At 40.1% G+C, this 23,506-nt stretch overlaps 1 protein-coding gene across 10 annotated transcripts in view; it reads left to right on the forward strand.

Moving 5' to 3' along the window:
* The window catches only part of MAPKAP1 (MAPK associated protein 1), a 243,435-nt gene that overhangs the window by 101,827 nt on the left and 118,102 nt on the right, over positions 1–23,506 (forward strand). For all 10 annotated transcript variants that reach the window (XM_073224491.1, XM_017660194.3, XM_037008157.2 and 7 more), the window contains one exon: positions 8,894–9,066. In XM_073224491.1, coding sequence (XP_073080592.1) covers positions 8,894–9,066 — 173 coding nt within the window. The remainder of the gene's footprint in view (positions 1–8,893; positions 9,067–23,506) is intronic.

The following is a 23,506-nucleotide window of genomic DNA, read 5'->3' on the forward strand; positions in this document are numbered from 1 at the left end:
ATATTAATAATAGTGAAGTATCAGAAACAATGTCCATATTTAATGAGGAACAGGTTGATAGTAACTCTGTATGTTATAATATAATGCAGGTATTTAAAATCATGTGTTAAAAGGATATTGATCATAGTTATATCATAATTTGCCTTCAGGTTCTCTTTGTAGAGCTTAAGTAGTTGTAATTTTGCATATGTTTATAAAGTATTTCATTCATGTCTATATCACCAATAGATGGTAAGCCCCATCAGGGCAGGGAGCATCGTTTTTTACTCTGCACCCCCCGCCCCCCATACCATTCTAATTTGAGAATAGCATAGTACTTGAAACACTGTAAGTACTTGGTAAACTTTATTTGAATAAATATATTACAAATGAGAAAAAAAAAGAATATTGATCATTCATTCCATCAATATGTATAAGTAATTACTATATGTCAGGTCCTATGTTAGGTGCTGGGGATATTTTAGAGAAGGAGGGTCTCTTGAAGAGCAGGGCCTGGGAAGTCGAAGACATGTAGTCAGTTTATCTGGGATAGGAAAGAAGGGTAGGTCTGTTTTGAAAGATAGTCTGAGTCCTTCAGGAGGACTAACACCCCCATACCCCTACTGTAGTCTATGCCCTAGGAGAATATACAATAGGCAAGGCACATTTTTCCCTTTACGTAATTCAGTTGCATGATAAGGTGGGAAAGGAGGTAGTGAGGATCAGTAGAGAAAAAAGTGAAACTAATGCTGTGCAGATCAAATTGCTAGGTGGCAGAGAAGAGGAAATTAGTTTGGACTTCCATTTTCCTGAAAGACTTGAATTGAAAGACGGAAGAAGAGATACATTTCTTTGTCACTGACTATATGCAAGGCCTTTTACCTTTTATATGTATCTTATTTGCTTTCCAAGTGAGGAAATGGATGTTCTGATAGGTGCAGTTACTTGCCCAACATCTACAGGCTAGCAGCTCAGTGGCAGGGCCAAGATTCAAAACCTGGATCTGGCTGACCCCAATCTGTGCTCTTCACTTTTGTTCAATATACTTTAGCAGTGATACACGGGACCAGATCGTGAAGAGTATTACTGCGATGCTAAGGAGTCGGAACGCTTACACTGGGAGAGCCATCATATATTCTGAGCTGGTGACTAGCATGGTCAGTGATTTGAGAAAAATCACATTGATAGCCATAAGGAGATGAAAGGAGAGAAAAGATTTTAGAGACAGGGAGGTAGTTGGGAGACTGCTACAGTGGTCTCACTGAGAAATGATGGCGTTTAAACTAGGGTAGAGGCAGTGAGAAAGAGGAGAAAAATAGGAGATATTTCAGAGGCATTTGGATTTAGATGAGACAGATGGAGGAGGAGTTAAGGTTCCTAGCTTGAGTGACAGAGTAGGTGGTGAAAGCCTTAACAGAGATGGGATGTAGAATGAGAGACAAGCTGATAAAGAAGTAAATAGGTCTTGGACATGTTGAGCTTGAGATTCTGGCTGCATGTGCAGAGGTAACATGATAGGAACTTCAGAGTCTAGTTCTTTGTGAACTGCATTTGTCTTGAAAAATAGGTTTGCTACAGAAAGTACTTTCTTTTTATTCTAAAACCCGAATTGAGGGTATTCTTTGAGTTAGGGACTACTCTGGAGAGTGTTTTTCAACTCCAAATATGTCAGCTCATTGTGAGTTTATTGCTTTTTTTTCTTTGATAAAAATTACTTAACCTACCATAGGGAGGTGTCTGAGTTATATTTTCAACTTATTTTTTCCAACAGCCTTTCACAGCACCTGGCACATAGTATGTTCTTAATAAGCTTTCTGGGTGTCTTAGCATAGGCTACATATTTAAAATTGATCCTTTTTTTTCTCTTATCTAAAACTCTGAAGCCCTCTATAGTAGTCATTTTTAAATTCTTTTTTTTCATAATTATAATTTTTTTCTTCTAATTATAAAAGTAATACATGCATATCATAGAAAATACAAAGAAATATAAAGCAGAAAATTAAAATCACACATAATCCCTGGCCAGAGGGAGGAACCCCCATCCACTTTTTTGTATATACTGGTATACTGGATATTTAAATACAAGAAGCATCTTTTCCTTAAATTAATGGTTCTATTGGATGGAAGCGTAAATTTTTTTAACTGTGAAGCCTTCACCAACCCTTTTTAGGCTGGGCTGCTTCTGAGCTCTCATGGGCAGCCTGTACTTTCCTGTCTTAAACCTTTTGTCACATTGTACAATATAGACCCTGAGAGCAGAACATGAGTTTGATGAGGGTCTGCATTGTGTCTCGCTTGACTTTGTCTTCATAGCCAGCATGGTGCTTCAGTGTGTGTTTGTTGAATGCATGAGTGACTGAGAAAGATCAAGCTAAGCCAGTTCTCCCAGATTCTATGTTGACCCCTTCTTGTGCTCTAATTATGCCTCCACTTCTCCCATTCCGATTGTGGAACACATAAATTGCCATGCAGTGAAACTGTATGATATGATCTTTCTTTATTGCTAGTTGCTTTTTAATAGTTAGCTGTTAGGTCTTTGGAATATTGCTTGCCTTGATGTTTGATGAATACTTTTAATCCTTTGGTCACCTTATTTTTTTTTATAAGTTAATTACTTTCTATTATGTTGATGGATTGTTTTATGTTTTAGATGATTCCCTCTAAATATTGCAACACAGAGACTATTAGATGGAGCTAACTGCCACCACCTTGAGCTTTTTCAGAAGAGGTTCCTTATTAAAAAATATGTAATTTCAGCATTTGTGCAAGACACTTTTTCCTGTCATCAGTGCCTCAAGATGGAATTGGAAGATTGAGCAGATAAAGGATTTTACTCATTTAATAATTATCTATCATATTTATTCTCATAGTTTTCCTCACACTTGTTATTTCACTATGAAATAAAGAGGATAAAAGGGTTCATATGAGTACCATATAACTACCTGCTTTGATTTCCTGCCCTGAAGTCAATGGTGACTGTCCTGTGGTCAAAAGACAATGGCAAAGTTGTCTGGAGTGTCCGTGGTCTAGCAGTTCTCCCGGGGCAGCTCCTAAGAGCTGGTTCCTTCTGTAGGAGACTGCTTTGGGCAGCACTGTTGGTGCGTTTGTGAGAATAGGGAGGGGGACATGATTTTCAAGACTTGCATAGTGGGAATTAATTACATTTTGGATAACTTTGGGGCAGGAAGGCATTGATGTTTAAAGTAGAGGCTTTGGAGTCAGATAGACATGGGTTTGAGTCCTGGCTCTTCCATCTTGGCTATGGAAGCTCAAGCACTTGACTGTAGCCTCATAAGCTTTAATTTTCTCATTTATAATATGAGGATAATGATAGAATTCTACTTCTTACAGTGATTGTGAGAAGTAAATGAAATACTTTACATTTAGCAGAGTTTACTCAACAGTTAGCTCTAAGTAAATGCTAGCTCTTGCTCCTTTTACATCATCCATCTTTGATCCCAAGTAGGCTTGAGAAATAGAAATGGGTCTGACTTTGAAACTTAGGCTCTTTCTAGCATACTGCTTTGCATTTCTAAAGCACTTTACAGTTTCTGAAGCACATTTGTCATCTCACTGAATCTTCATATTTTGAGATGCTGTTATAGCCCCTCAGCTCCAGTTCTTCAGAAGAAGGAGGATCAACCAGACCAGGTTGGGTCTGAAGAGGAGGTGAGAAGAGAGTAGTAAGAGGGTGATACAGATACTCCAGAAAGATCGCCACTGTTTTACTGTTGACCCTTTGACTGCCCTACAAGGTCAAAACACTTAGTATTTTGACATGTCTTTCCTAGTCATTAGAATTAGTAATTCCAAGCTGAAGAACATGAGTGGGGTGTGTGTGCATACATGAGTGTGTATGCATGAGAGAGGGAGACAGAGCATTATGTAAGGTAAATTTTTTTATTATTTATAACATGGAGGCAAGACTCAGTAAAAAGACATCAGTGGAGCAAATATTAGATGCTGGGTTATATGAGAAGTGGAATTTATCTAAAAATATTTTTTAAGCTAATTTTATATATTTACTTTCTGATTTCCTTACTTTTCCTTTCCTTCTTTTTGCCATATAATTATGTAGTATTAATGATGGAACCACTTGATTGCTCAAGTCCCTTCATCTCCATCTACTACCAGGAAACAGAACTAAAGGGGAAGAGCAAGAGGGGTGAATGGAAGAGAACTAACATTTATTGAGCTCCTACCATGTGTCCTGGTAGGCATTTGAGTCATTCATGCATTTTATTCTGTAGGTCAGCAGGTTTTTTGGAGTGTCTCTGTGTGCCAGGCTCAGTGCAAGCCACTGTGTGTAGAGCAGTAAACAAAGGAGACATTATTATGACTGCCGTCATGGAGGCTCAGAAGCTGTTGGGGAAGGCAGACACTGAAGATGTACATAAATACATAACGTCAGATTTTTAAGTGCTATGAAGGAAATGAACAGGACATGTGAAAGAATGTAGAAGGGCTTCTTTCCATGGGATTATCAGTGAAGGTTTCTCTGCGGAGGTGTCCTTTGAGCTGAGCTTTGAATAATAACAATAGGAACAATCATCATCATCCTTACAAGAGTTCCCTGGTAAGTAGGTCTTATTGTTATATCTTACATATAAGGAAACAGAAGAACAGAGAGATTAAGTAACCTGCCCAAGGCCATCTATTAAAGGATGCAAAGGTCATGGGAAAGAACCCTCTGGATATAGTGAATAGCACCTGCTATGGCCTTGAAAGTGGGAGAGGCAGGCAAGGTGTGTGTATGCACACCCACACTTGCTCTTCCCCTCTCTTTCTCTGTCTCTTCCTCTTCCTCTTTCCCTTTCCCTTTCTTTTTTTCTTTCCCTCTCTCCCTCTCAGGGCCCTTCTAGAAGGCCAGTGTAGCTGAAGCACGATGAGCAGGCAGGGGAGTGGGAGTAGATGATGATGGAGATATAGGCAGGGCTCAGATCATGCAGTGCTTTGTTGAACACTGCAAGGAATTTGAATTTTATTCAAAGTATGGGACCACTTATTGAAGAAATTTAAATGATTGAATATGATCAAATTTGAGTAAAAAAAATCTAACCTGTTTTTTGAACAAATTGAAATAGGTAAGACTACAGGTCAGTGTGGAATCTGTTAGAATAGTCCAGGTGAAAACTTATGGTATTTTGGTGGCAGTGGAGATGGAGAGAAATGAGATGGTTTTGAAATACATACTTTTCAATCTTCAAAATGAGATAGAACTCATAAAAAATTCACCATTTCAACCATTTTAAAGTGTACAATTTTTTGGTTTTTAGTATATTACAGAACATTTCCATAACCTCCAAAGAAACCCCATACTTCTCAGTTCCCATTCCCCTCACATCCTGGCAATCACTAATCTACTTCTCTCTCTAGATGTGCCTGTGCTGGACATATAAATAGATTCATACAATAGGTGACCTTTTGTGTCTGGCTTCTTTGTCTTAGCATGATGTTTTCAAGGTTCATCCCCATTGTAACACATATTAGTACTTCATTCATTTTTATGGCTAAATAATATTCCATCTGCAGATTTTGTTTTGTTTTTGTTTATCTATTCATCAACTGGATGGGCATTTGGGTTGTTTCCATTCTTTAGCTATTACGAATATTGCTGCTATCAATACTTAATGTACAAGTTTTATGTGAACACGTTTTCATTTCTCATGAGTATACCTAGAAATGGAATTGCTGAGTCATAATGGTAACTCTGTGTTTTATTTTTGAGAAACTGACAAACTGTTTACCACAGTGGCTGCATCATTTTACATTTCCACCAGCAATGTATGAGGGTTCCAATTTCTTCATGTCCTCACTAACTTTTCTTATTTTTGATTATTTAAGGAAAAAAGTATAGCTATCCTAGTGGGTATGAAGTGGTGTCTCATTGTGATTTTGATTTGCATCTCCCCAGGAACTAATGATGTTGAATATCTTTTCCTGTGTATTTTCGAATTTGTATATTTTCTTTGAAGAAAAGTCTATTCAAATGCTTTGCCCATTTTTAAACTGGGTTGTTTATCTTTTTATTGTTGAGTTGTAAGTCTACTTTGTATAATAGGGATAGTAGATCTTTGTTAGATACATGATTTGCAAATAATTTCTCCCATTCTGTGGGTTGTCTTTTCACTTTCTTGGTTGATGGTGTCCTTTAAAAAGTTTTTAATTTTTATTAAGTCCAATTTATTGCTTCTTTTGTTGCTTTTGCCTTTAATGTCATATTAAAGAAATCATTGCCTAATCCAGGGTCATGAAGAATTTATACCTGTTGCCTTCTAAGAGTTTTATAGTTTTAGCTTTATATTTAGGTATTTGATCCATTTTGAGTTACTTTGTATATGGCATGTGGTAGGGATATAAATTCATTCTTGTACTTATGGCTATCCAGTTGTCCAAGTACCATTTGCTGAAAAGACTATTTTTTCTCCATTGAAATATATTTTTGAATTAGAAACACTAGGACTGACTAAGACAGTAGGTAGACAGTATGAGGGAGAAAGAAGAATTGGGATGCTTGATTTAAGCTACTGGGTTAGTAGTGGTAGCATTTGCTGAAATGAGGCAAGCTGTTGAGATTTGGGGTGGGGGAAAGTAAGGCATAGTCAGAAGTTCAGATTTGAAGTTAAGCTTAAGTTGTCTGTGACACTTTTCTGTATAGTATGTAGATAGTTGGGTGTATGAATTTGGAATTCCAGGGAGAAGTTTGAGGTGGAGATAAGATTTAGGTGTCAGCAGGCTATCGATTGTATTAGAGATTTGGCACTGCTGAGGTCACCTAGGGAAAAAGTGTACAGATAGACAAAAGAGAGCCCAATCTAGAGGCCAAGGAATGCTAACAGAGACTGTGGAGGAATCTGCAAAGGAGACTGGGAAGGAGAGACCAGAGAAAATGCAGAAAAATCAAGAATGTATGTCATGGAAGCCAAGAATGGGAGAGGTTGATGATGCAGGGAAAGGTGAGACTAGGTGAAGGAGTGGAGTCCTTTTGAAGGTGAGAGCTGAAGGGACCCAGAACACAAGTGGGAGAGACTGATCTTTATGAGATGAGTGATACTCCAGTGTAATGAGTGATACTCCAGTATAATGGAGAGAATGGGGAGAAGATGGTTAAATCCAGGTTAAGTTTGTGAATTTAAGAATGGGAGGATAAGAAAGTTCCTTTCTGAAAGTTCTTTTTTTCTTAATGAAGAATAAGAGTTGTTCTCATCTGCTGGTATTACAGTAACAAAAGACAGGAGCTGAAGGTCAAAGGGGGCTCATAGGAAGTTTGAGGAAAGAAGCAGAAGCATGCAGTAGTGGTCTTGGTGGGTTGCAGGTTGGATCAGGAGATACAATAGGCTTGGTATACAATGTTGAGTGTCTGTATGAAGTTTATCATTACAAATTTAAAGTAAAAACAATCTTTTTAGTTACATGATCTTTCTCCAGCGATGTTTATCTGGGGAACACAGAGGGTTGAGTTCATCCATGGTTGGTATTTTGCCAGTTAAATTCCATGGAGGAAAAGAGTGTTAAAACTGTATTTGCAAAGGAATGATTATAATGATGGATCATGCAATCTGGAGGGTGGTATTGGGAAGTAAGTGTGACTGATAGATAATTAAAAGGTGGTAGGTCAGTAGATCATAGGTTGGAGAATTTAAGGGATGATTTAAACAAATGTGGTGACAGTATATCAAAGTATGTTCAATGAATGGATGTTCTAATTTGAGATTCTGAGGTTTGTGCAGCTATCTGGTGTACCTTCCACAGTAAGTGATTTTAAGTGGAATGGTGGAGCAGGCATTGGGATGATGTGGTCCAGGGACTAAGACACTTGGGTTTTGGACAGATTGTTCCTTTAGATGAAATTGCCAAGACTGGTGACAGGAGTTGAGGGTGGGAAGAAGACAGCCAAGAGTTCAAACCTTCTGTGAGGGGGAAGAAGACTGGAAGGCAGGTGGATAACAGAAACCAAAAAGTACTTGGATGGCTTGAGTCTCAAAGGAACAAGGATTTTTGCAAGAAAGGAGAATTAATTGTTTGGAAGTAGCAGGGACAAGAATACCTATCCTACCTCCTTGTCTTAAAGACTTGGAGGTTAAAAAGGAACAGGCCAAACCGCTTTAGTCTTCTGGACAGCAGAGGAAGCTGTATCTTCAGTGACCAGCAAGTTTCAATGAAGGTAAAGAGGTGGAGGGAATGTTTTTCAAAAAGAGAATGATTTGTGGAAATGTGTCAATCAGTGCAGGAGTTCCAGAGGGGAGTGGAAGGTGGGGAGGGAAGAGGATTGGGTAGGTGTGTGGGAGGGATTGGGGGGATATGTACAGCAGTGTAGGTGTGGTGGTTAGGGTGATAATGGAAGACTCGGGACCCTTGAAATTTGGTTCTGATGACAAAGCAACCAGATGTACTTAATGGAATTAGCCCCCCATGGTCTTTTGAGAAGGCAAGCCCTTGGTTCCAGGGTTGTAGACCTAAAGTTTTCCTCAGGGAGTAGGGCAGCCTCCATGCAGCTTATTGCAAGGTCTCAAGGAGTGATGTGGCACTTTTCAGGGAGGGAGGCTGATGCCAAGGTCTAATGGTGACTTTTCCAAGGTCACACTAAGTAGCAAAGAGTCTCCTGACCCCAAACAGCAGGTCTGCCCACCACTCCCATTTGTTCGTTTTGGTTGTGCTCATTTACTTACCTGCTGGCAGAGCTGGATTCATTAGACCACTAGAAAATGAAAATTAAAGGAAAAAAAAAAAAACCCTTAAAACTAGGCAGTTTTTCCACTTTAGGACTATTCCAGGCTCAAAGCAAGTCTGCGCGAAAAGGATAAGAAATGGCTGTGCTGCACGCAGGCCCTGGAGAGGTCACCTTCATTGTGACCTGGTAGGGGCTGCATGACCTTGACTGTGCTTCACGCTCATGTATGTGCTCTGTCCACAGGGTCATGTAGGCACAACAGCAACCAAGAAGATCGACGTCTACCTCCCCCTGCATTCAAGCCAAGACAGACTGCTGCCAATGACTGTTGTGACAATGGCCAGCGCCAGGGTGCAGGACCTGATCGGGCTCATCTGTTGGCAGTACACAAGCGAAGGACGGGAGCCAAAGCTCAAGTAACCTTTCCTCTTTTTGGCTGTTCTAGTTTCTGGCCGTCTCCTAGCCACCCATGCTGCATTCTGGGCCTGGCCAGTCTTTCTAGGCTTTGGCCTGGAAACCAGATGTCCACACTGATCCAGCTCTGGTTGCTCCCCAGATCGTCGGCCTGTGGATCTGAGGCTTATCTCAGAGAATCTGCCTGCAAAATAGATGGATAAAATTTGTGAATCCAGACATGAAGAAATGTATTTTAGTAGTTTCCAAGCACTTTTATGATGTTTGCTGATAAATGTGGCTTTTAGGGTGTAGGGGTAGGGAACTAATGTTTACTACGCACCTACCATGAGCTGGGCACTTCAGACCTGATGTCTTGTTTAATTCTTCAAGCTCCCTGTGAGGAGAACATTATGATCCTCATTCTGCAGAGCAGGACACTCAGGGTCAGAGAGTTGGTATTTGCTTAAGGTTGGCAGAGGTCAGGATTTGATTCCCAGGTTTTTCTATTATTTCCTTTTGGTCTGAATTACAGTTTTCTTTGTTATCAGTCAGTGGCTCAATTTCTCTCTCGATCACTGGCTCTATTCCTTATTAATATATTAATTTCTTAATTATATTAGTAGTCCTTATTAATATAATTTTTAATTATGTTAAAAATGTAGTCTTTGAAAGTAGAGCCTCTGTGCCTGTGCATCGTAACTGGGACTGTAAAGTGCTTTGCTGCATTGGCTCTCCCGTGCCCAGCTTTCCTATCTGATAGGCCTCTTCTCTGTGTGCTCGTCTCAGGAATAGGGCTTGGGATACAGCGAAATGTAGTGGATGCCTTCATTTTGGAAATAGAGTCTCATGGAGACTTTCTCTTCTCACGTTTTCAGAATTAGAATAATCCAGTTTGCTGTTTTTCTTTAGGTATGTTAAATTTGCCCTTAAAATTATTCTTTCAAGTTATTCACATTGCCCTCCACTTTGCCCAAATAAATGGTAGATATAATCTTTATTGTTTCTGTGGCAATAGAAGGTCTTCCCAACCAAGCTACTACGAAGACTCTTGAAAAGAGTTCAGTCAGCAGCTCTGCTCAAGGCCAAGCTATGGTGTTGTCTCTTTTCAGCATAAAATGGAAGCAAAAAAAACAGGAAAGGAAGTCACAGTGCCAGTGACTTTATGTATGTTGTCTGAGTTAATCCTTAAAATGTTGCTTAGTGCAAATGCTAAAACCAAGAGATTCAAAGGAACTTGCCCAGGGTTGTGCAGCTAGTGAGAACCAAGACAACAGGTGAATTGTCACATACATTTCACAGATGAGGAAACAAACTTAGGTGCAGTAACTTTCCTGAATCATATGGTAAGTGGTAGAATTGGTATTTAAACCCAGGACTCTCTCACTCCAGAGCAGAGCCCTAGCCCTTCATTGTTACATTACACTCCCTCTCATGGAACTCTGTTATAGGTGATAGTAAGATATTCAGTCCATACTTATTGCAGGCACTGTGCTGATCTTAACATACAGAAGTGAAACAGGCAATTCATGCCATCAAGGAGCTTACTATGTAAGGTGAACTGACAATAATACAGTGCAATGCCATGTAAAATCCGGTTCTTTGAGAAGTTCTGACCCCATATTTGGGATGAGAGTGGAGTCATGAAAAGCTACCTTGGTTAAGTGACATCTATACTGAAACCTGAAGGAGTAGGAAAAAGTGATGCAGAGAAGCTGAGAGGGTGTTCTAAAACAGGGAAGAGCATGAACTTCCGGTTGTGACGGCCCTTTAAATTCTATATTCTCCAAATGTATAGGAATGGTAAATTAAATATGTTATTGACATACTTGTACTTTAATAACAAAGTAAACGTCCTGGTGGACTAGAAACAGAGAAACAACCAAGTACAGAAATAGGCAAAGTGTGCTGGTAGTCAATCTTTCAGGGTAGTGCTTCCTAACACACATGCTGTGATGATGCATTTATGAGTGTGTGAAGTACTGATTTTTCCCAGGCTTCAGGGTAGCCAGGCAGGGCCTGGGGTGGTTAGAGCCCCAGCCATCATTTCTGGGTAGGGAGCAGGCTCATCCATCCCTTGTGTGCCATACACAGACTTGTTTCTAAGTATGCCATGATGTCAGAAAGGAGTGGGGAACACTGCCTGAGGGTATGTTTCCTCATACATACAAAGTAACTTCATGCCTGGATGGGGACCTGGAGGAAGCCTTACTGCTGGAAACCAGGAGCTGGACTTGGACTGTCCTACCTATGAAAAGAAACTGAACAAAGCTGCCTGGGTCTGTGGCTTGTTTAAAGTTGTGTTTCTGAGGTGGCAGGGGAATAGAGATAAAGTATGAGCAGGACCTGGCCGTGACATGACTGGGTTTATAATATCCCTAGTGTTTCCTAAGGATGGGAACCCTGAGCTGCCGTGTCACAACTGGTTCTAGAGTGGAGCCTCTGCTTGGATGGGGATGAAGGATGGTGGCAGTATCTATAAAAGCATAGACTACAGGGAGGGTGAGAAAGGAAAGGAGGGAGAGAAAGAAGATGGACTGGCGATTTAAAATTCCCAGCAAATGAGTAAACTAGTACTAAAAACGATAATTATCAGGATATGAATTCATTTCCAATAAAATAAAATAAAGCAATATGAAGATTAATTTCAAATAAGTATGGTTAAAATCATCAAAAAGAAGAAGACATAATACCCATGGTAAACGCCTAGGAAGATGTCAAACAAAATCACACAGATGAGAATCAAGAGGTGGATTTAGAAAATAACCAAGTAAAGGTACCAGAAATAGAAAATGCAGTTATTAAGGTAAAATAAAAAGTGTGTAGAATAAACTCTAGACTGGGCACAGTTAAAAAGAGGGACTGAATAAAGACAGTGCTAATTTATTCAACCCTGATGTATCACAGAGATACAAAGAATGAAAGATGGGTAAGTAAAGAGACATGGAGGAAAGATGGAAAGTCTCCATTTGTGAAGCAGAGAATGGAGGCAATAACTAAGAAGCAGTATTTGAAGGGATAATGCCAGAGAATTTCCCAGAATTGAATACAGATATGAATGAGTCTTTGTATTAAAAGCACAAATTAAATGGAAGCGTTAGGGATTGAGTTTGTTTTTCTCCGTTCTTGTCTCTGCTGCAATAAAGAATTGAAGGGCAGAGATACAGTAGCGAAGCAGAGTGAAAGTTTTATTTGAATACACTCAAAGGGAGGAGCGGGCTAGAGTTAACAGACAAGGGGGGAAGCTCTTTGAACTCTTGTTCAGCAGTGGGCAAATCTCTTGCTAACTCTTAAAGCTAGAGTCACTTGGTGTCTAGTATCTGCTTGAATCTGCATGGCATAGGATCTAAGCTTCTACTCTAGGATTTGGGGGAGCTGCAGAGCACTGGATGGAGTGAGATTATGTTCTGAGAACTTGTCAAAGGCAAAAAAAGTGACTTTTAGGCAGGCTACTAAAGAGCACGATTGTACAGCTGCAGTTCTGTCTGGGGCAGTCAGGCAGGCGATGGGAACTTGCTAGCCTGAATCAGGGCTCTCAGGAGCCTCACTCTACTTAACTGGAGTAGAACAGAGGCAGTGACACACTCAAAGAAAGGGGAGTGCGGGCAGCTTCAGAGAAGAGGCACCCCTAAGGAGAGTTTAGGGTCTGGGTTTTGTATCAATCACTTTTGGGGTAGGAATCAGCATGAGGCATGATGTATACAGGTGTCCTTTGAAGTTTTGTCTTAAGAATAGGGTTATTTAGGTGACTGTGTTAGTTTGAATTTTAACATTCTTAGTCTACATAGGTTTATTTATACTTTCAGGGTCCGACTCTTGCTCTGGTTCAAAGTTAATTTGATTAAGGGGCTGAAAGAAGAGGAAGAATGGCATGTAGGTTAAGTTAAAGAATAAGCTGGGCTTTTTTGCAGGTCAGGTAGATTTTACAATGGTATGATTTAATTGGTACAGTGAAGACATGAGCTGGCTTGGATACTTTACTTGGGGAATGTTTGGATATTCTAAGTAACTCTTGGCCTTTGAAACTTCAACTAATTAACTCATTTTTACTTGGTTAACTCGTTGAGTCCCATTTAGTGGGCTCTACTGGCTTTATTCTCTTTCTACTTGCTCACATCTGTTTTCCTATCTAACAGGAAGGATAAACCTCAACAAGTAGTGCTGGAGCAATTGGACATCCACAAGCCAAAAAAATACACTATAACCTAGACCTTATACTTTGTATAAAATTACTTCAAAGTGAATTACAACTTATATGTAAAACTATAAAACTTTTAGGGGAAAACAGGATAAAATCTTTGGGATGAGGGGCTAGATGAAGAGCTCTTATACATGACCTGAAAGCATAATCTGTAATAGGAAAAAAAAAAAATTGGACTTCATCAAAATGAAAAACTTTTGCTTTACAGAAAGCCCGTACTTCCTTTCCTGTCCAAAAGCTGCCTTCTCCTTTCTCATGGGCTAGTCTTCAGCAACACCTGGCCCAGGGGGACAGAACTGGGGGAGGGGTTGGGGCAGGGCTGGTGGCGGAAGTCAAACAGTAGATTGAAGGCAAAAACATATCAGTAGGGATATTTTGATAAACAACATCATGAGAAAAGAAATAGCCCATCAAGATAATATAATAATTCTGACTGTGTATACGTCTAGCAATGTAGTCCCAAAATATTTTAAGGGAATTGTAAGGGGGCATTGTCTGATCTACAGCCAAAATGGGAAATTTCAGTAATTCCTATCAAAAACTGATAAACAAAACAAACCAAAAATCAGCAAGGATGAGGAAGATTCAAACAATTTAATTAGCAATTCTGAACCCTCAAAATAGAGTTACCTCTTGTACTAGTTAGTAAGCCTTATTAAAATTTATATTCCTTTGTGTACCTATCATGCAGATATTTTTAAATAGTTGCTCTCTGAGTATATTTTGAATTACAAAATCACATTGAATCTGAATAAACCATGGTCTTTTGAAATCTTCTATAGTTCTTACAGGGCAGTGGATTTTTCAGTTTTGTTTGGTAATAAATCCCTGGGATCTCTTCCTGCCAGGCAGTGTATTGAAATGTATTCTCTTTCTAGCTTCTTTGTACTTAAGTGTTCGAATAGATCTTATTTGATCTTTTCCAGTGGGTTGGCCGATTCATTCACAGGGCACCAAATTGCTAGATGCACTGGAGAACATTCCTCCAATTTCAGTATGTTGTCAAGAAAATCATTTATTTAAGAATACTGTCCACCGTCTCAATGCCTTGAAAACTGTGTGTGGCATACATAGGCTTTGGACCCAGGGAAGGAACGGAGAATTTGGCTGGAGTTCTTGACTTTGTTTACTCTTAAACCTGTTAACTTTGGCGCAAGATTGGAATGTGGTACTTAAGCTGATGTCCTGCTTATTGTGATGCTCTGACTTTAGGGGAAACATTTGGAAGAAAATAACTGACATAATTTCAGTCTCTAAGTGGTTGAATTTTTAAATTTAGTCTTTGTTATATAGATTCATGTTTATTGAATTTTGATCAGAAAATGTGGCCTGTATAATTTCTGCCTAGAGATTTATTTATATTTTGGGGTCTTACTATACAATATATTTTTATAAATGTTCCATTGATTCTAGAGAAAAAATTGTCTGTGACAGAATTCGATATGTACTTATTAAATCAACATCTTTAATTATAATTATGTTCTTACATTTTTGACTGTTTGGCCTATGGATGATGAGAAATGGATTAAATTTCCATTTTCTTGTTTCTGTCAGTTTCTCCTGAGATTTCAACAGCTTCCACTTTATATATTTCAGTGCAAATATACAAAAAGATTCATGCATTTCATATCTCTGTTGTGATTTGTATTTTTTTCAGTATAAAACAGTCTTAATTTGTTTTATGTATTGTGTCCTGCCTTTTTCTTTGCTTTAGTTCAGTAATACGAGCTTTACCCCTGGTTTTTCTTTGCATTGTCTATATATCTTTTTGTTCAGCCTTTTACCTTTGGCTTTTTGTTTTAGATGTTACATAATCTTGTGAGGTTTTTCTTTTTTTGACCCAATCTAAGTCACTGTCTTTTTGTAGGGAAGTTTATCTTACTGACATTTATTGTAACTACTGATGGGTTGGTTTGGTTAGTCAACTTGTTTTAAGTTTTATTTTTTGTGCTTTTTTTTCTATTTTGATTTTTCTTTTTTTAAGCTTTTTTCTATTTTGATTTATTTTTAATTCTGTTCTCTGTTATCTATAAGATTTAAAAATTTGTTTTTTAATAGACTTGATTTTTCAATGTAGTTTTAGACTTACAGAAACCTTGTACAGAAAGTATAGAGCTCCCATGTATCTCCTTCCTGCCTCTCATTTTTCCCTATTATAAACATCTTGCATTAGCCTGATACTATTACTATTAACTAAAGTCAGTAGTTCACATTAGGGTATACCCTTTATATGGTACAAGTTCTAGTGATTGTATCATAAAGAATGGTTTCATCACCCCAAAAATGTCCTGTGCTCCGTCTATTCATCCAGATCTCCTTCACCCCAATCTCTGGCTACCACTCATCTTTTTACTGTCTCTGTAGTTTTGGATTTTCCAGACTGTCAGCTGGTTGGAGTCCTACTCTATATGTAGCCATTTCAGAACTGGTTTCTTTCACTTAGCAATATGCATTTAAGGTCCCTTCATGTCTTTTGATAGCTCATTTCTTTGTTTAATAATATTAATTGCTGAGTAATACTCCATTGTTTGAATGTACCACAGTTTGCTTTTCCATTTACCTATTGAAGGATAACTTGGTTGCTTCCAGTTTTTGGCAGTTATGAGTAAAGCTGCTATAAACATTCATGGTAGGTTTTTGTGTGGCCATAACTTTTCAATTCATTTTGCAAATACGGAGGAGTGAGATTGCTGAATTATATGGTAAGAGTATGTTTAGCTCTCTAAGAAACTGCCAATATACCATTTGGCACTTCTGTCAGCAGTGCATGAAGACTTCCTGTTGCTCCACAACCTCTCCAGAAGTTTTTTAAGTATTTTGTGTCTTAGTCATTCTAATCAGTGTGCAGTGGTATCTCATTATTGTTTTAATTTCCAGTTCCCTAATGAGGTGATGTTGAATATTTTTTCATGTGCTTATTTGATATCTGTCTGTCTGCTTTGGTAAGCTGACTGTTCATGTCTTTTGCCTATATATTAGTAGGTTGTCTTATTGTTGATTTCTAAGAGTTCTTTGTATATTTATCAGATAGGTGTTTTGTAAATATTTTCTCCCAATCTATGGCTTTTCATTCTTTTGACAGCATCTTTTGCAGAACACAAATTTTTAATGGTAATAAACTCAAACTTAGCAATTTTTTCTTTCATAAATAATGCTTTGGTTGTATCTAAAAAGTCATTCACCAAATCCAATGTCGCCAAGATTTTTCTTATGTTATCTTCTATGATTTCTGTACTTTTGTGCTTTACATTTAGGTCTGTGATCCATTTTGAGTTAATTTTTATGAAAAATGTAAGGTCTATATTGAGATTTCTTTCTCTTTTTTTGGACACACTTTCTTTCTTTTTTTGATACCCAGCTGAAAAGGCTATCCTTTCTCCATTGAGTTGCCTTTGTCAAAGATCAGTTAATGTGTCAGACTCTTCTAAAAAACATCCCTTAGTTTATATTCTCCATCAGATTCAAGAGTGAAACAATATTTTTGAGTGACACCCATCTGTAAAAGAGAGGAAAATATCATGAACTTGAGGTGGGAGGTATCTAACTTCTTCACATAAAAGCACATTTACTCTAGTTCATAGTAATTTAAGGGATTTTCAAGGACAATTTTGACTAGTCCCAGTTTTTATGCAGAGATTTTAGTCATGTATTATGATTGCATTGTACACAAGATTGGGCATTCCTTGTCTCCTTTTCAGCTGTCCCTTAGACATTTAATGTAATTGCCTGGTCTCTTATTTTCTATTGCTATTTATCAGGCTACTGACAGGTGAACTTCTAAAAGCCTAAAGAGTTTTGCTATAGTTTAGAAAGCTGGAGTAGTATATGTTGGAGATTTTTACAGTGCTCAGTGAGTGTAAGTTTGTGGCTATAGAACAGTGCTGTCCAAAATAAATACACTGCAGTTATCTCACACCTGTTAGAATGGTCATCATCAGAAAGACAAGATGTAACCAGTATTGGTGAGGTTTTGGGAGAAGGGGAGAACCCTTGTGCACTATTGGTAGGAATCTAAATTGGTACAGCCATTATGGAAAACTGTATGGAGGTTCCTTAAAAAATTAAAAATAGAACTACCATATGATCCAGCAATCCCACTTCTGGGTCTATATCCAAAGGAAATGAAAACAGGATGTCGAAGAGCTATCTGCTTTAACATGTTCACTGCAGTGTATTCACAATAGCCAAGATATGGAGACAAACTGAATGTCTGTCTATGGATGAATGGATAAAGAAGACATGATATATATACATACAATGGAATATTATTCAGCCACGAGAAAGAAGAAAATCCTGCCATCGTGACAACATGGATGGACTTTGAGAGCATTATGTTAAGTGAGATCAGACAGAGAAAGACAAATACTGTCTGATATCACTTATATATGAAATCTAAAGAAGCCCAGCTCATGGAAGCAGAGACTAGAATGGTGGTTACCAAGGGCTGGGGAACTGGGGAGAGAGATTTTGTTCAAAGAGTAAAACTTCCAGTTAGAAGAGCAGTAAGTTCTGGGGATCTAATACACAGCATGGCGATTTATAGTGCACAATACTGTATTATATATTTGAAAGAGTTGCTAAGAGAGTAGATCTGTTCTCACCACAAAAACAATTATATGATATGATGGAGGTGTTAGCTATGCTACTTGGTGGTAATTGCTGTTGTAAGTATATCAAATCAACGCATTGTATATCTTAAACTTACACAATGTTACGTGTCAGTTTTATCTCAATAAAGCTGGAAAAATGTGTGATGCAAGCTGAAAATGTGAGCCACATTTGCAATTTAAAAACTTTTAAGAACCACATTTTTTAAAATTTCCAAAAGATTAGTGAAATCAATTTTCACAATATATTTTAGTTAACCCATTGTATATAAAATATTATTTCAAAGTGTAATCGATTTAAAAATTGTTAATAAGATATTTAATGTTCTCTATTTTTGACATTAGTTTTCAATGTCCAGTGTTTATTTGCTATTGATAACACATCTCAGTTCAGACTGGCCACATTTCAGGTGCTCAGTCGCCACGTGTTGGAAAGTGCAGCCGTAGAGCAACCTGGGCAAGGTGTAGGCATCCAGGCCCTCGCTGTGCATCTCCATCATTCTGTGTGACCTCGGCAGCCTTGAGCCCTTGGGAAAGCTGGTGGGTTTTGTAGATAGTTGAAGGTTTATCTCACTCAACATCAAACTCTCTTTATTTTTAAATGTATTTTCACAGAAGCTCTCTAAAATGTGTAAACATTTCCCCTGCCTTCTTAGTCAGAGTATAGCACAGTGGTTAAGAGTGTGGAATCCAAAGCCATAGTGTGGGTTTGAATTCTGGCATCGACACTTACCATCAGGGTGGTCTTGGATGAATTACTTCAGCCGCATGTACTCTAGTTATCTTGTATGTAAAATGAGGATAAAAACTTCCTAATAGGGTAGTTATGAAAATAAAATAAGAAAATACATGACAAGTGCTCAGTAAATGTTCATTTCTTTTGCTGCTAAGTGCTATAGCTACAGCCAGCTACTACTACAATTAATACTTTTAGTAGTTCAGCAAGAGTGGCATAATTTAGACCTTTCTTGATGACTCAAAGAATTTTACTACCCTGTGATACACTCATGCCCTTGTGGGCTTATGAAAGTATATAGGAATGTTTGACCTCACATATCTGTTACTGACAACTTTGCAGTTTGAATTATTTGTATGTCCCTTTGTTTTCTCTCTTCATGCCTACCTCTAGCTACTCTTCCTCCCATTTCTAGGTTGCTGCTTCTAATTTATATTCCTTAGAGCATCATCAAAAACCACTTACCTAAATAATAAAGCCTCAGAGGCTCTTCCCATTCTGCCCCCTACCTATGCTTCCATGCATCCTAACACATCACACTCTAACTATCAGCTTCTTGACACTGATACCATGTTTTCTTACTCAGACATGCCTTTCTCGCTGTTCTCCTCTTGGTATCCTGCTTAATCTTGAAGACTTAAGTCCTTCATCATTCCTTCATTCAGCAAACATTTAAGGAGTTCCAGGCCCTCAGTATTGAGGGTAAAAGAGAACAAGAGACATTTGATAACTGCACTAAAGTAATATACAGTTTGGTGGGGAAGAAGAAATTATCAAGTGTAATAGCAGTTTGTAGCTGGCTCATTTCACTTATCATTTGTATTCATTCATGCATTTGATAAATATTTATTGAGTGTTTAGTATGTACCTGGCATTTTGCTGGGTATACAGTGGTGAGTGGAACCGGACATGGTCTCTCTTTCACGAATTCCACAATCTAGTGAGGGAAATGGGCAAATAATTCAAATAATTAAACCAAATAACCCAAATAATGTTTGCTTAACAACTAGGTTAAGTGCTGTGAAGGAAAGGAGTGCCATTTATAAGAGCCTGGCTACTGGGAGTCAGGGAGAAATTTCTTGAGAAAGTGATACCAGACGCATCTGGTAGGGAGAAGTTCTTGGCAAAATGGAACTGCATGGCAGTGATGCTGTAGCAGGAGGAGCATGTTGTTGTCAGAGAACTAAGGAAGGCCAGTGCTGCTGGAGCACAAAATAGGGAAGAGAAAATAGAGTGGGATGAGACTTGAGAGGTGGGCAGGGGCCATAGTATAGATTTAGAGATGTGGACAGTCGATTCTGGATATATTTAAGAGGTAAAATTCACAGGACTTGGGGATGAATTAGGTAGGGGAAGTGAGGGAGAGGAGAGGAATCAAAGATGACTCCCTAGATTTCTGACTTGCACAACTCAATATATTGTGCCTGTCGCGCGCCCCGTTCTCGCCGGCAAGAACAGCACGCAACAACAGCAGGATTCTTCTGCAGAAAGCTTTATTCTTCAGCTCTTTGTGAAACAAATGAGTTGGGCAGGACCCAGAGGGGAAGGAGAGGCTTGCTTATATAGTTCTCATGCTCTGACCTGGTTGGTGCGGCTCCATATGCCTTATTAGCATAACCATTTGGTGGGTCTCATTGGTCCTTATGCCAAGGCGCAATTAGCATGTAGTTTAGTGGTGTGGGATGATTTGTCATTAGGAAGTTCGGGGCCTTCCGGCTGCCCTGCATGGGGCGCTATTTTCTGAGCGCGGCTGCCAACATCTCCCCCTTTTTTGTCTAACAGAAGCTCAAGGCGGAACTTGCCAGCAGAGGCGGAGACAGAGGCCTGACCTCCATCATACTTCCTGATGCCCCCTTTTTGGAGAGGGGTTCTGGGCATCTACCCCTATGCAGTCAGGCATGCCTCTCAGAGGGGTCCAAGACCTCTTGCAGTGCTTTGCCTCGCATCCTCTGGCTGGCGTTGGGACCGCTTGGTACAAAGGGTTTGGACCCTTTTTCTCAACCCTCTTGCACCATGAGCTTCTTAAAGAAAGCTGTGATTAAGCATTGAGGTACTCGGGCCTGGTGCAGTGCCACATGGGCTCAGGGTGCAAGAGCTACCTCAAGCTAAAGCCGAGCTTCCTTCTTAAGCATGTTGAGCCACACTTGGGGAGAGGCGCCAACGTCTATCGCCATTAGGGCTTGAGCAAGGATCACCTTGTCCTGCTTATGTTGGTTGCAGAGTCTGCATAACAACCAGAGTAAGAGCATGAGACCTCCAAGCAGGAACACGCCCATCCCAGCCATGCCCGCCCACTCCTTGACGTGGGAGAGAGCTCTGAGGAACCAGGAAGAGAGTCCTTCCGCTACGGAGATATCTAGACGGGTGGAGTTGATGTGGATAATTTCTCGCCGCAGCTCTTCTAGTGTCCCATCGAAGTCTTGGGACCAGTTTCCTGAAAGATACTGGGACAGGCCTCGTGACAGATTAGTGAAAGCATTTAATACTTCTGTTAGTGATCCTGGCTTGTTTGTGGCTCTGTAATATGGCTGCGGCTAGGCCCGCGTTGGTGAGTGGCCCTCCTATTTCTCTACAGGCTTTCAACCAGGCATGTATCCCTTTTTGTTTCCAGGGTGTTATCGCCTGTCTGCATTCCTTGGTACATTGTTCAAATACTAATTGCTCCACTAGGGGCATTGCTTGTTCCTGATCTCCAAATATTCTGCCTGCGGCCTCCATCATACGAGCGACAAAGTCAGAAAATGGCTCGCTCAGCCCCTGAATAATTTTTGTCAAATTGCCTGATACTTCTCCTTTGTTGTTGAGGGCTTTCCATGCCTTGGCGGCGCACGTGTTTATTTGTGCGTATACCTGTAGGGGAAGGCGGTCTGGTTGGCTACCCACTGTCCTTGGCCCGTCAGCATATCATATGACCACGCAGGCTGTCCTTCGGCCGCGTTTGCGCGTGCCTGGGTCATACTGATATCATGCCACAATGCCTTCCATTCTATGTATTGCCCCATACTAGAAAGGCATGCCTTAGTTACATATTGCCAGTCTACGGGTGTCATGGCTGTCTCTGTTAATCTCTCAACTTGTGCTATGGTATAGTTAGCACTGACTCCATAAGCCCGAACGGATTCTGCTAACTCCTTAACTTGTTTATGGCTCAGGGGCTGGTGAGAGCGTACACCGTTATCCTCAAATACAGGAAACATTTGTCTAATTGCCTGAAGAGTATCTGGGTGGCAAAAGGAGAGTGCGCCACTCACGTAAGGTGGCGGGGCAACGGGCGTCGGGGGATACCCTGCTTTCATTTTTTCCTTGGTCCGCTTTTCAACTTTGCTGGTTCCCTTACTTCTACACTCTGCGGTTTTATTTTCTTCCCCTTCCTCTGCGGACGTTAATTCCTCCTCAGATTCCCTATTGGAGAGTTGGAGGTCCCTCAACTCTTTCCAGGGGTATTTACTATTTTCTCCGAGGCGATTGTCACTCGCTTCTCGGGGCTCTTTCGCTTTTGCCCTAGGCGGGCTTTCTCCCTCACTCTGAGGTTTCTTTACCTTCGTTTTTGTGGCCTTTTTTCGGCCGCGCGCGCTCTCTGTTTCCCGTTCCGTTTCTGACATGCTCTCTTGGATATCTGTCAATGCTCTCTGACCTTCTTTTATTACCTTTTCACATCTCTCATCTTGCAGACAAGCTCTAATCAGTTTCCAGAGGGGCCTGGTGCCTCCCCTCAGGCTACCCTCCTCCTCCTCTCTATCAAGATCTTTCCCCAGTTTGTCCCAGCTCGGGATTGAGAGGGACCCTGAACAAATGAACCAGGGGGCCACACGGTCTATCTCCTTCACAAAAGATCCTAAGACTTTGCTGGAGACCTTCAAGTTTCGCTCTTTGAGAGCTGTCTGCAGCGCCGTGACTAATGACGGTGCATTCCCCATGGTGCCTCCTTATTTACAGAGAACCATCAACCATCATCCTAAAAAGCAGGGGCCTCTCGGAACTTACCCCTCCGGGCTTTCTTCTGACCTGCAGTTCTGAATCCTCTCCAGATGTCTGAAGGGTCCTCCCTGTGCCGGTGATGTTCTGGTTCCCGGGTTTCGGCACCACTTGTCGCGCGCCCCGTTCTCGCCGGCAAGAACAGCACGCAACAACAGCAGGATTCTTCTGCAGAAAGCTTTATTCTTCAGCTCTTTGTGAAACAAATGAGTTGGGCAGGACCCAGAGGGGAAGGAGAGGCTTGCTTATATAGTTCTCATGCTCTGACCTGGTTGGTGCGGCTCCATATGCCTTATTAGCATAACCATTTGGTGGGTCTCATTGGTCCTTATGCCAAGGCGCAATTAGCATGTAGTTTAGTGGTGTGGGATGATTTGTCATTAGGAAGTTCGGGGCCTTCCGGCTGCCCTGCATGGGGCGCTATTTTCTGAGCGCGGCTGCCAACATGTGCCCTTCACAGAGACAGGGTCCATTGGAAGATTGGGGTTGGTTGGTTTGTTGCGTCTGGAAGAGTGGAAAGGGCAGAGTGAGTTTGGTCTTACTGCCTATTAATTTGACGTGCCTTTGCTGTATCTAGGAGAAGTTTCCAAATAGTCATTTACATTTGTATGTTTGAAGTTGAGAGGAGAGAGAGATGAGCTAGAAATGTGCACTTGGGAGTCTTTTGCAGAGACATTAATTGAAGTCTTCAGCATGAATGAAAAGAAATAAAGGCCTAAGACTGGACATTGTAAAACTGTGTAGATAGTGGTGCTGAAATGGGGTATCCTGGAGAAGAAATAGGTTCAGAGTGGGGTGAATAAAGAGTTAGGTTTTGGATGTATTGAAGGTTGAGATTACTTGAGAGATACTCAAGTGAAGACGTCTTATAAGGAGTAGGATAGGTAAGAGTTGGAGCCTGGACCATGTAATGGCTTGTATTCCTCAGTCCATAATATGGTGCC

The sequence above is a fragment of the Manis javanica genome, chromosome 2 (genome assembly GCF_040802235.1).
Source record: "Manis javanica isolate MJ-LG chromosome 2, MJ_LKY, whole genome shotgun sequence".
Taxonomy (NCBI): domain Eukaryota; kingdom Metazoa; phylum Chordata; class Mammalia; order Pholidota; family Manidae; genus Manis; species Manis javanica.